This window comes from Moschus berezovskii, chromosome 6 (assembly GCF_049115385.1).
Source record: "Moschus berezovskii isolate FMDL1 chromosome 6, NW_MosBer_1.0, whole genome shotgun sequence".
NCBI classification, from domain to species: domain Eukaryota; kingdom Metazoa; phylum Chordata; class Mammalia; order Artiodactyla; family Moschidae; genus Moschus; species Moschus berezovskii.
In genome coordinates this window covers 118277557-118289668 of record NC_142465.1, presented here as the reverse complement: position 1 = coordinate 118289668, position 12112 = coordinate 118277557, and the positions used below count along the sequence as shown (strand labels likewise).

Here is a 12112-nt window from a genome sequence, read left to right as displayed (position 1 = left end):
GAGGAACTAAAGGGCTTCTTGATGAAAGTGAAAGAGGAGAGTGAAAAGGCTGGCTTAAAACTCAGCATTTAAGAAACTAAGATCATGGTATCCAGTCCCATCAATAGATGGGGAAACAATGGAAACAGTGATAGACTTTATTTTCTTGGGCTCCAAAATCACTGCAGATGGTGACTGTAGCCATGAGATTAAAAGATTTGCTCCTTGGAAGAAAAGTTATGACCAACCTAGACAGCATATTAAAAAGCAGAGACATTACTTCGCTGACAACGGTCCATCTAGTCAGAGCTACATTTTTTTTAGTAGTCATATATGGATGTGAGAATTGGACTATAAAGAAAGCTGAGTGCCGAAGAATTGATAGTTTTATTGATAGTTTTGAACTGTGGTGTTGGAGAAGACTTTTTGAGAGTCCCTTGGACAGCAAGGAGATCAAACCAGTCAATCCTAAGGGAAATCAGTCCTGAATATTCATTGAAAGGACTGATATTGAAGCTGAAGCTCCAATACTTTGGCCACCTGATGCAAAGAACTGACTCATTTGAAAAGACCCTGATGCTGGGAAAGATTGAAGGCGGAAGGAAAAGGGGACAACAGAGGATGAGATGGCTGGATGGCATCACTGACTCGATGGACATGAGTTTGAGTGAACTCCGGGAGTTGGTGATGGACAGGGAGGCCTGGTGTGCTGCAGTCCATGGGGTTGCAAAGAGTCGGACACGAATGAGTGACTGAACTGAACTGAACATTGCTTATTTGATTGCTTATTTCCTGTCTGTCACCGTCACTGGCATTAAGCTTTTTCAAGGCTGGAAACAGAGTTCTGCTCAACACAGCGCCCCAGACCTGGGTGCAGGAGACGCTGGATATATATTGGAAAGTGGCCTCTGGTGTTCTTTGTCCCCATCCTAGCCCCACGGTTGATTCCAAAGAGGGAGTCTCAAGTGGTTTATGGGTGGACAGAGGATGCAAGATCAGATAGAGTTAATACAAGCAGATGGAGCCAAACGGCTGGTTACAGACATCCAGCCAGGCTCAGTCCTTTTCAGCAGGGCTCAGCGTGCACCGCGGCACGAACAGGAGCCCGCAGGGTCAGAACGCAGTGCCACAGTCCAGGGTGGGGAGGGGGCGGCAAGGCCAGGCCACCCATGTCTGAAGACCGGGCCTCCACTTCCCCATCGTGACCTTCGGCCCACCCAGCCTCCTCTGTAAAGCGGGATGTCTGCTAACCCATGGAATGAGGCCTCATGGAGTGCAGGCCTTAATTACTCAGTCCCCGCACCGCCCCGGGAGGAGTCGATGTTGTATTTCATTTTACAGAAGAGGGGCCCCAGGCCTGGAGAAGCTAAGTAACTTGCCTGAGTTCACACTTCTGGCAAACGGTAGTACATAAGAAACACCTTGCACTTAAAAATATGCAGTGTAGAAATTCTAATCATTTTCATCTCTGTGTGCCCTATGTAAACGTTAATTCAGTGAAAACACGCTAACAAGAGGTTTTTAATTGTCTTTAAGGGGAGGTGAGAATGGAATGAATGGCTGTCGGACGTTAAAAGAGCTCGAGGCCCAAGTAGGAGAAAAGGTAATAGCGATCTTTCAAAGTTCTTCCACGCCCCCCAACCCTACCCCCCGACCACCCCCCAGCCCTGCCGCTTGTCAAAAGTAACGAACGGCTAGCAGAGGGAACTGATGGAGCTGATGCAGAATGAGCTGGGTCTTGTCATCTGCGTTCTGACGTCAAAGTCGCCTAACTCAATAGATCGCACGTGAGAGCCCGCGTTCGCTCGCCCTCACCCACTCCAGTGGCATCCTCTGTGATGAACCACACCAGCAGAAGTCCTGGAATATCAATTACCTTTGCTTTAACTTTAGATCATCATCTGTAGGGCGGCCCTTTGGTTTCTGTCTACAAACGCGGCAAGGTTTTCTTTAGAATGAGAAAACTGCTGCTTTTGAGCATTAAGTGCCAATCAAGAGCGGCATGGTAAAAATAACCAGAGAAACGCAGGGATTTAGACATTTATGTATGGAGTAATTTAGCCACAAAAGCTCCCGCGTGTGTTTAGGAAGGAGCATGTAGCTTCATTCCTGTTTGTGGATTACAGGTGGGTACCGCGGGGCACAGCTAGGGAGGGACGGGGTGTTCACAGCATTTAGGGTTGGAATCGGACCCCTATTTAAGATGCATGTGAGCCTGCTCAGTTACATGAGCAGTTTGAGAATCATAGTTTAATTCACTTGATTCAATATGTTGGTTAGAAATGTGACAAATTTTCTTTCCTTTTTGAACTCTTCTGAGATTTTCATGCGTTTCTAAATCAAACAGAGCCAGAAACCCACAAAATGTTTGTCTAAACCCCACAAAATGTTCTCCCGGCTTGTGCCGTTAACACCAGAAACTCATCATAGTAAAAGAATGTTTTAGCCTTACGTGCTCCTAGAAATCTGCTTGCTCTATCGTTTATACCAGTAGGAACCCTGGTGCAGTTATTTGCTGCTTCCATTGTCGTCCATTTGTTATTCTGTAAGAGATACATAATACACTGGATATTATTTATGGTATATGTCCTCAATTTGTCTCTTCACAAACTGTGTTAATCATGAAATTATCCTCGGAAAGTCAGCTGTGTATGATGGTCATCCTGTCAACTTAGATGCTGTTGTGGGTCACTAATGCGACATGACAGTTAGGGGAGGGTGTGGACACAGGTCCGGCTTGCAAGTTACTGAAAGTGAGGCTTCCAAAAGGAAAGCTGAAGGGGACTTGCCACTGGCTGTCTGCCCTTTCATCTCAATTGTCTTTTCATCCAAGCCTCCTTCCAATAAAGCCCTCCCACTAAGAGCGGGTTTAAACCAGGGCAGTTGTCGTGCTAGTTCTGGAGAGAACAGAAAGGTGACAGCCAGAGGCTGAGCAGGTGATGGAGGGGACGCCTGGTCCCCGGCTCTCCCTGCCGAGCAGTCAGGCCCACGCAAGCTGGAACCCCAGCTCGACCGGTGACCCTGGCCCTGGGCAGGCAGGTGGCCTGGGACGGGCTCTGCCATCACCAGCTGGTGGTCCTGGGCAAGTCCTTGTCATCGGGTTTCTTCATCCGTGGTTGGGAATAGGGCCACCCATCTCGTGGTGCCATTGTGTGGCTTAGAAACATCCTGTAGAAAGCACCTGGAACACTTAGGCGATGCCATCTGTCATTATTATGGCCATTACTACAGTTTCCTTTGACGAATAGGTAGGGACTCATGGATGTCATCCCTTCCCACCGAGCCCAGAGTAAACAGAACAAACCCAATACCCTCCTTGGCTGCCAGCTCTGCAGTAGCGTGTGTCCAGCTGCCACTTGGGTCCTGCAGGCGGACCGCACTCGAGCACTGGTGACAGAGAGGAACACCTATTGATTAGTGAAAGAAGACTCTCTTCAGACATACGTTGTCGTTGCTGGGCGATCCACACAGTTGGGGAGTGAAAGATGCTAATGCTTTTGTTTTAAATATAAGTCCACGAGCCTTGTTGGAGCCAAGAATGCATGCAAATGTCTCTTATGAATTTTGGGAGCCAGACTTTGCTAAATGTGTGTGTGGTCTAGCCGTCCTAAACCAACAGGCAGTTAGCTGTTGGCACCCCAAACTGCCCGAACCCCAGTGCTTGTGTATCTCAATTGTTTTCTTCTGCTGTGAGCTTGGTCTGATGGCTGGTTCCTCAGCCTTGCCCTAATTCACGTGCACTTAGACCCTCCAAGGGGCTTCCCTGGTGGCTCAGTGGTAAAGAATCCACCTGCCAGTGCAGAAGATGCAGGTTCTGGATCTGGGTTGGGAAGAACCCCTGGAGAAGGGCACGGCAACCCACTCCAGTATTCTTGCCTGGAGAATCCCTTGACAGAGGAGCCTGGTGGGCTACAGTCCTTAAGGTTGCGAAGACTCAGACCAAACTGAGCGAGTGACACTTTCACTTCCCTTTCACTAGACCTGCCAGCGTGTCTTCACGTTCAGTTGAACTCCTGGTCTCCCTGAGCCTCATTTTCTCCCTCCCATCAAGGCGGAGGTTGACAGGGTGGTCTCTGGGTCCAGGCTCTCCACCCTTCAGGGACTGTGACCCGGGGCTTCACATGAGGAGGCTGCTGTCTGCATCCTGGAGCCCTGTATCCGGGGGGGAGGAAGCTTTGCATGCCCAGGTGGTCCCCAGGATGTCATCCTCAGGCTCTGGGTCCAGGGTCCTGGTTTGATCTGCACCCAGGTCCCACACTCTGGGGGCTCTGAATCTGGTGCGCCCCCCACTTGCCCTCCCCATCCCGACCCTGGCTTTCCTGGGTCACGGAGGTGACCGCTCCCCTTGACTTCTCTCTGTGCCTTCTGTGGGCGTCTCCTTGGCTGCTCTCGAGCTCTCTGGACTGCAGACCCCTCGCTGCCTCAGTCTCCCGGGAGGCCGTGGGACTCAGTGGGAAGGAGGCGCCGCTGGCCTGAAGTCCCGTCTCTGCCCCTGCCCACGGGCCCTGCAGGTCTGTCACTGCTCCGTTCCACCGTCTCTGAGGCGAGGCAACAGCAGTGACTGCCGGAGTGGCCTCGAGAATGAGCGAGAGAATTACGAGCGGTGCCCTCGCCTACAGTGGGTGCTCGGTGGACGTCCATCCCTCGATCTGTCCTGCCAGGCGCTCCGGGAACCTTTCCTGTGGGAGCTTTCCCCACCTCCAGGGGACGGCCCGTCAGCCACCACCACTTCTGAGCAATGTCCAGCTGAGCTGAGACGATAAGGAACTTCTCATCTTTCCAAGGCTGAAGGGCGTGCAGGTCAGGGTCTGCTCACTCACATCTCCTCCGGTCACCAGGAGGTGGCCAGCGTTCCAGGTCTCACACGTGGATACTGCAATGTCAGGTTTTTGGGTTTTTTTCCAGCATGCCATTTCCGCCAGTATGACTCTCCATAAACACGGCAGATCGTCTCCTCGTGACTCATAGCCCAGGGTCTTGTCCCCACACAAACCAACCACTGGCGGTGGCATTGCTCCAACCCTGGTCACTCCCTGGTGCAGTGACTGGACTCCCTCCCCCGAGGCACATGACCACAGGTGGGGGGCGGATGGGAGCTAATATCTGAACAAAATGGAAAATGGAGGGTTTCATGAGAAAGAGACGGGATGGGCAGAGGTCAGTGGCTTTGGAGAAAGTGACCGACAGCGTCTGCTTCAGCCACCCCGCCAAAGGGCCCCCAGGCTGGCCGGGCCTTAATGCTCTGGGCACTGATGTGATGCTCTGGATTTTGCTGTGATGCTAACAAGAGGCAGCAGAGGCGGAGCGTTTACCGGGAGCTGTGCGCAGTGCGTTACCGTGTTTACATACTCGGTCTCCAGGAGAAGCCCCCGGGGCAGGTGCTCTTGGTAGCCCATCTTGATGTGGAGGAAGCTGTACCAGAGGCTGAGCAGTTGAGCCCTGTGTGCGCAGCTGGGGACAGAGGAGCTGCAGTTCCTGCCTTGGCAGCTGGCTCTGGGGTCCTGGCTACTAATTACCAGCCACCCTGCTTCTCAAGGAGGCCCTTTAGGAAAGGCAGTGATATGTAGTTTGTGCGTGCATGCATGTATAGTCACTCAGTCCTGTCCAACCCCGTGGACTGTAGCCTGTCAGACTCCTCTGTCCCTGGGATTCTCCAGGCAAGAATACTGGAGTGGGTTGCCGTCTCCTCCGCCAGGGAATCTTCCCGACTCGGGGACTGACCCCAAGTCTCCCAGGTCTCCTGCATTGGCTGGCAGATTCTTTACCACTGTGCCAGCTGGGAAGCGCCAATACCTCATTTGCCCGTAGCAAATGTGACTCTTGGTTATGCCCGGAGGTGAACCTAGCCGGTCCCAGAGAAGCCTCTCTGATTGCCACCGTATGAACGAGCGGAGGTTGTTTGCTAACCCTGAATTGTGTTGTTGGTCGTGTGGCATCCACTTCAAACGGGCATTTGGGAGTTTTCTTGCCCTTTCTGTCTCTGGCCTCCTGCGCATCTCACACTTGTTCCCAACTCCTCAGTTGCTTACGCTCCTGTCGGTCGTGCTGGGCCCCGGCCCGTCCTGCAGCTGCAGCAGCACCCGAGGGCCAGGACTTAGTTCTCCATAGGCTTCGGGTGAGGACTCTGTCAGGGCAGGAGAGAAAGAGCAGGGCTGCAGGGAGTTGCCAGGGCAACCATGTTTGGGTCTTTTGACCCTGTTTCATCTTTCGTCAACTCCTGCCATGACCATGAGGTGGAGGTCAAAGAAGGGGCTAGCAGGGGAAGAGAACCTTCTTGTCCTGCCCTTGAGTTGGGGGGCGGGCGGATGCTCCCTGTAAGCTACGTCCTGGGAATGGCCAGGACACAGGAAGCTGTTTTCAGTTATGTAAGAACTTCAGTGTGTGTTTAGACATGTCAACGACTAGTCTCCTCCCCTCCACAGGCAAGAAAAAATTGTTTTAAATTGAAGACTAGAATTCAAGAATGTGCAATTCAAAGACATGAAAAAAAAGAAAAGGGAAACTAAATACATCTCACCCAAAGCCCTAGGTCGTCGGCTCTCATACCACGTCACCGCCCCACCAAGAACACTCTTTTCAGTCTGGGTGCCGTGATGTCAGAACATCTGGTCGACCCAGTCAGCTGCGACGAGCCTGTCTGTGGGACACCGAGTGAACCGACACGCGTTTTTATGGGATCACCCCGGTGCCTTGGAGTCGCACAGATGCAGCTCAGTCATTTCAGGAGCAATTAGGAAATAATTAGAGGCACTAAGCTGCTTGCTCGCTCGGTAATATCGTCACAAAAGTGAAGACGTGCAAGTGATGGGTATATTCATTTTCTTAAATAGGTGGATTTTCTTAAAAAAGAGATTTAAAAAATTATCGCTTGAGGAATAAAGAAACAGTTGTTAGGATCACAGCCATTTCATAAACATACCTTAACATTAGAACACCACATTAGCACACGAATGTATTGGAATACAGCCTGTTAGCCCAATAAAAAGACTGTGTCAGGCTCAGAATGAGGCCATTTACTCAAACATACAAGCTTTTGGTTAATTCGTAATATTCTCCTAATCCCCCTTTCATCATCTCTCCTCCGGTGCACTTGGTATTAATTGCCTATTATAGCAGGTATTTGAACACATCTCCTCTTTCATCTGAAGAAAATATTAGCATATCGCGGGGCTGTTGGGACAGCTTGTATCTGAGGCACTTTCTCCTCCTGCAGAAAAGCCTATCAATCATAACCGAATATAGTGATTAATAATGTCACAGCTCTTGTTCCTGTGTCTCTGTGCAGCTAAATGAAGAGCTGTGCTTACATTTTGATCTCGAGCATTTCATATAACAAAATAATCAGCTGCCATGTTATTAAAAAAAAAGATACTGAAAATGCTCCTACCCCAGGACCTATTTTTGGTTGCTCTATTATTAAGTTACTAAAGGCTTCATCAGGAAAGTAAAGCAAAGATGCTGTTATGTCAGAATTTATATTTTTTCGGACTAAGTTTATCTTAAAAAAAATTTTTTTCTTACATGTGGCAAGTCAACACAAGATTGCAGGAATAAATGTTTAAAACAGCACAGTGTGGGGGAGACAGGCCAGTGGGTGGGGGACAGGGCAGTGGTGTGAGGGGGACGGGGCAGTGGTGTGGGGGGAACAGGCTGGTGTGGGGGGGAACGGGGCAGTGGTGTGGGGGGGACAGGCTGGTGTGGGGGGGACGGGGCAGTGGTGTGGGGGGGACAGGCTGGTGGGGGACAGGCTGGTGGGGGGCAGGCTGGACCCCTGGCTGAGTGTGCCTCTGAACCAAGACACTCACTCTCTGAGTGACCCCCAAGCAAGCTAGTTTCTCTAGGAGCTGTTTTCTCAGCAGTGAAATGGGAAGCAATTTTGCAAGATTTTTCCAATATTGTTGAGACTATGAGAAAAAATATAAAATGCCAGGCCCATGGAAGTCTTTCAAAACATTAAGAGTTTGCATTTGGAGTGGATAAAACCAAGGAGTTAACGTGGAAAATTGAAAGTGCTCTGTCATCTATGGTTTAAAGCTACTAAGGGGGCTGTGGGCTGCTGGCTCCCGCGTTTCTGTCTCCACCTGCATGTCCAGACTCACCACTATCCACAGACCAAACCAGGGCAGACGGTCCCGCCGACGCCACCCAGGAAGCCTTCCTCCCCGGACCTCCCTCCGTCTCAGTAAGTGGCTCCAGTCCGTCGGCGAGTCCTGTCCGCCGCAGCCTCTGCTGTACCGGGGCCCCGTGCACTTGTGCATCCCTGTGGCCCCCATGGAGGGCCCTGCCGGTCACCGGGGTGCTCCCCTGTCTTGCCCCTCGCGGTCTCCACTTCACATGACACCGGAGCCGTCTGTTCATAACGGGAGTCAGGCCTCATCTGACCCCTTTGGTTAAGACGCCCCATGGTTACTGGTCACTTACTGAATAACGTTCAGACAAACACCCTGGTGTTTTGTCACTCAGCGTGAAGTTTCCCCACTGGAGGGGCCGCCCCCCCCGAAAGTCTCTGGACTACACTGTCTCGAGTTGCTCAGCACTCAGAACATCCTGAGGTGTTGTTTGCCTCTGACCAGGAGACAGGCACCCCTGGGAGTGGGCGCCTTCCCTGCCCTGCTCCCTGTTGTCACTTTAGTGCCGTGAACAGACCCCGGCGCCTGATCTGAGCTCAGTCAATATTTACAGGACAAGTAAATAAGGTTCTGCGGGAAGCGTGCACAGCAGAGACATCACGAGGAAGGTGGGAGTGGAGCTTGAGCTGGACCGTGGATGGGCTTTCCGTCTGCACTGAGGGCAGGGCAGAGGGCAAACGTGGGGCGGCGCTGGGGACTGCAGCCTGGCGGGAGGAGAGGACGTGGAGGTGCGCGCAGGGGACCAGCTCTGTGACGGTTCCACGCGGAGTTCCGTTTCTCAAGGCAAGAAGGGACAGAGCGACTACTGAAATTAGACTAGAGAAAAGGGTGGAGGTGTTTGAAGGTGAGCTATTGTTAACCCTAAAGCATGGCCACGGGGCGGTGGTGATGGAGCTTGCTGATGTTTCTGATGGGGGTGATGGCCTGAGAGCGGAGGATTTAGGCGATGCCGTCAGCAGAGGAGGGCTGCGCGTGAGGGGAGAGCAGCTGGGCTCAGGGGTGCCTGTTAGCAGGCCCCGGCACAGTCAGTCCCTCACGGTCGTCGTCAACCTGTGCTTGCTGAGCACCTCTGCTGTGTGGGGTCCTGGAGGTCCTTGGTGGGGGCCGGCCTGCCCCTCCTGGGGTACAGCTGTATGAGTTCTGGAGTCAGGGTGACAGGGGCCCCAGGATGCGTGGCCCGTGGTGCCTGGGCAGGAGCTCCTATCCTAGGCGTGTGGGTGGGGTTAGGAAGAAGGAGAGACGCGAGATATTTCTTTGAGATTTGTCACCCTCTTGGGGCTTATTTTCATAGCTGTGTCGGTTGTTCAGTGAGTAGATAGAATTCCAATTAGATGTCTTTAAGCCGTTTGTGGCAGGTGAGCATCTTAAAAATGAAAGTCAAAGGTGGGGGAGGTATGCGTTGTGTATATACAGGAAGTTTCTCTTTTCACCGTGGCTGCAAGGAAACCCTAAACCAGAGCTGGATTTTTGCTCTGTGGTAGCAACTATGCCCTGGAGGAGGGCATGGCAACCCACTCCAGTTTTCTTGCCCGGAGAATCCCCATAGACAGAAGAGCCTGGTGGGCTGCAGTCCATAGGGTCACGAAGAGTCAGACATGACTGAGCGACTAAGCACAGTACAGCAACTACGACTTCTAGGTCGCTTTAGCTCTTCTCCCCGCCCCTCGCTGAAGAAGGGAAAGGCCACCCACTCCAGTGTTCTGGCCCGGAGAATCCCATGGGCTGTATATCGTGCATGGGATCGTAAAGGTTCGGACACGACTGAGCGACTTCCACTTTATGGGCTTCGCTTGTGGCTCAGCTGGTAGAGAATCCGCCGGCAATGCAGGAGACCTGGGTTCGATCCCCGGGTTGGGAAGATCCCCTGGTGAAGGAAAGGCTACCCACTCCAGTATTCTGGCCTGGAGAATTCCATCTGGCTCTTTTCTAGCCAGATCCGATCCCTTTTCTCCGTTTTTGCGGGTCTCCTTTAGATGTCTTTCTGTGTGAGCTTGTTCAGTCTTTGGTAAAGACAGGCTTTGCATCCCTCCAGTGAGTCAATGCAGAGTCCTCTCAGAAGTCGGGGACAGGGGAGGGTGGGGACATCGCAGGAGCAGGAGCAGAAGTTGGCCCCTTTGTTAAAGGTGAGCGATGCTGGCCACTGCACCTCCCACACGTCCCCAAATGGAAAGTTTGTGTTTATGAGGTTCTGAATGTAGTCTAATTTTTTCCTATCTGGTTTGGCTCATCTCTACCAGCTGGTAAATAGGAAATGTTCACGGTAGGAAGCCAATACTCTGCAGAGTGTAAACAGATGGAATCGATATGAAGTGACAAGTTAGACTGTGCTATTGAGGATGCAGAGCCAGAACCAAGAACATAACAGTCAAGCTACTTATTCTGTTCCAGTTCATTTAGTCCTGAATAGCGCTTCATATCTGCACAGCTGTGTTGTTCTTTTTTATTTTTCCCCTTTCTTTCTTCTGGGTTGATAATGACAATTTCAAAGAAAAACTTTAATTAAAGATTTTATACGAAATAGCCAAAAGTAGAATAATAAGGAAAATGAGCATTGATGTGTTTATTGTAAGAGAAATCTTTTTCCTTGGCTTCAATTAAAAAAAAAAAGTGTACTCCTTAAATTTAAAATGAGTTTAGTCGTGGCGACAGAAAGGTGCCAGACTGACAGGGTGGCAGCCGAACCCCGTGCTCCTCTGCGGAGCTGTGGAGCCAAGACACAGGCCGGCCAAGGGCCCCCTCCCCGGCGCCCCGGTCCCCAGGCGGGCGGGTGGGCTGCGGCCCCCAACCCCCTGCTGCTGGAATCTAGGCGAGGAAGGTGGCACCAGGTGAGGAAACAGGAAACAGCTAACCAGGAGCCCGCTCGAATGGCCACACCCTGGTGAAACCTTGTAGGCAGCTGCCCTCTGGCCCAAGGAGGGTTTGCCACCCGGCACCGCCCCCCCACCCCCCGCCACAGGAAGGGGCCCAGCCAGAGCCAGACCTGGATGCGGGGGTTGAGGGGAGGGTTCTGGGCTCCAGGGAGGGAACAGGAGGCCCTTCCTCACCTCCTTTCTAGTCTGGGTGGTCATATTTATTTGGGTTCACAGCTTTCTCTCCTGGAGCTCCCTTCCCACTGCCGTAAAGAGAATTTTAAACAAAGAACCGTGGAGTAAGAATCATCCACCGTTAGCAGTTTATCGAACCCATCTGAACTCAGCGGGGGTACAAACGGGAAGCAGTTTGATTCTTTGCTTCCCAAGCAGGGGCTGGCGAATCTGCCTCCTCCCAGAAGGAAGGATGTCTCAGAGGGTCCGGGGATAACAGGCCCAGCGCAGGTTACACCTGCCAGCTTCAGCAGCCCCTCCGCCCTCCTTCCAGCCCCAGGGGCCCCGGCGGGGTGGGCATGGGACCTGCCCCTTCTCCCTCCTTCAGCCTTGTGTCTCCCCGGTTCATCAGGAGCCTGGTGAGGGCTGAGGAAGAAGAGGGGCCTCCCCGCCCCGGCATCCTCTGTGACTGCTCATGGGGCACACGGGGACTCACGGGGATGGCGCTTCAGGGGCCCCTGAACTGTGTGGTTCCCAGTGAGACGGAGCAGCTCAGGGCTCACCCTCCCCTCTCTCCCCGTCCCCTGCCCCGGCGGTCCCCTTAACCTGCTCCTGCAGCTCCTGTCTCCCCAGCTGGTGAGCAGCCCCTGGGAGCAGACCAGCTTAAGCCTTCTACCTTTCTTTTTCTTTAAAAAAAAAGTTTTATACAATTTATAAAGGTTGCTTTCCATTCACAGTTATTGTGGAACATCGGCTGTTGTCCTGTGTTGTGGAGCACGTCCTGGAGCCTATTTTACACCCACTAGTTTGCGTTCATGTCTCCCGCCCTTGCATTGCCCCTCCCCTGCCTCCACTGGTAACCTCTAGTTTGTTCTCTGTATCTGCGAGACTGCTGCTTGTTTCTCTGTATTCACTGGTCTGTTATATTTTTTTAGATTTCACATGTGATATCATGCAGTATTTGTCTTTATCTGACTTCCT

General features: G+C 52.1%; 1 protein-coding gene across 1 annotated transcript in view; it reads left to right on the top strand.

The window, feature by feature from the left end:
* EFCAB6 (EF-hand calcium binding domain 6) overlaps positions 1–12112 on the top strand; it is a 225018-nt gene that overhangs the window by 26831 nt on the left and 186075 nt on the right. Inside the window, exon 4 of the mRNA XM_055396088.2 lies at positions 1516–1582. Within this exon, the coding sequence (XP_055252063.2) occupies positions 1516–1582 (67 nt within the window). The remainder of the gene's footprint in view (positions 1–1515; positions 1583–12112) is intronic.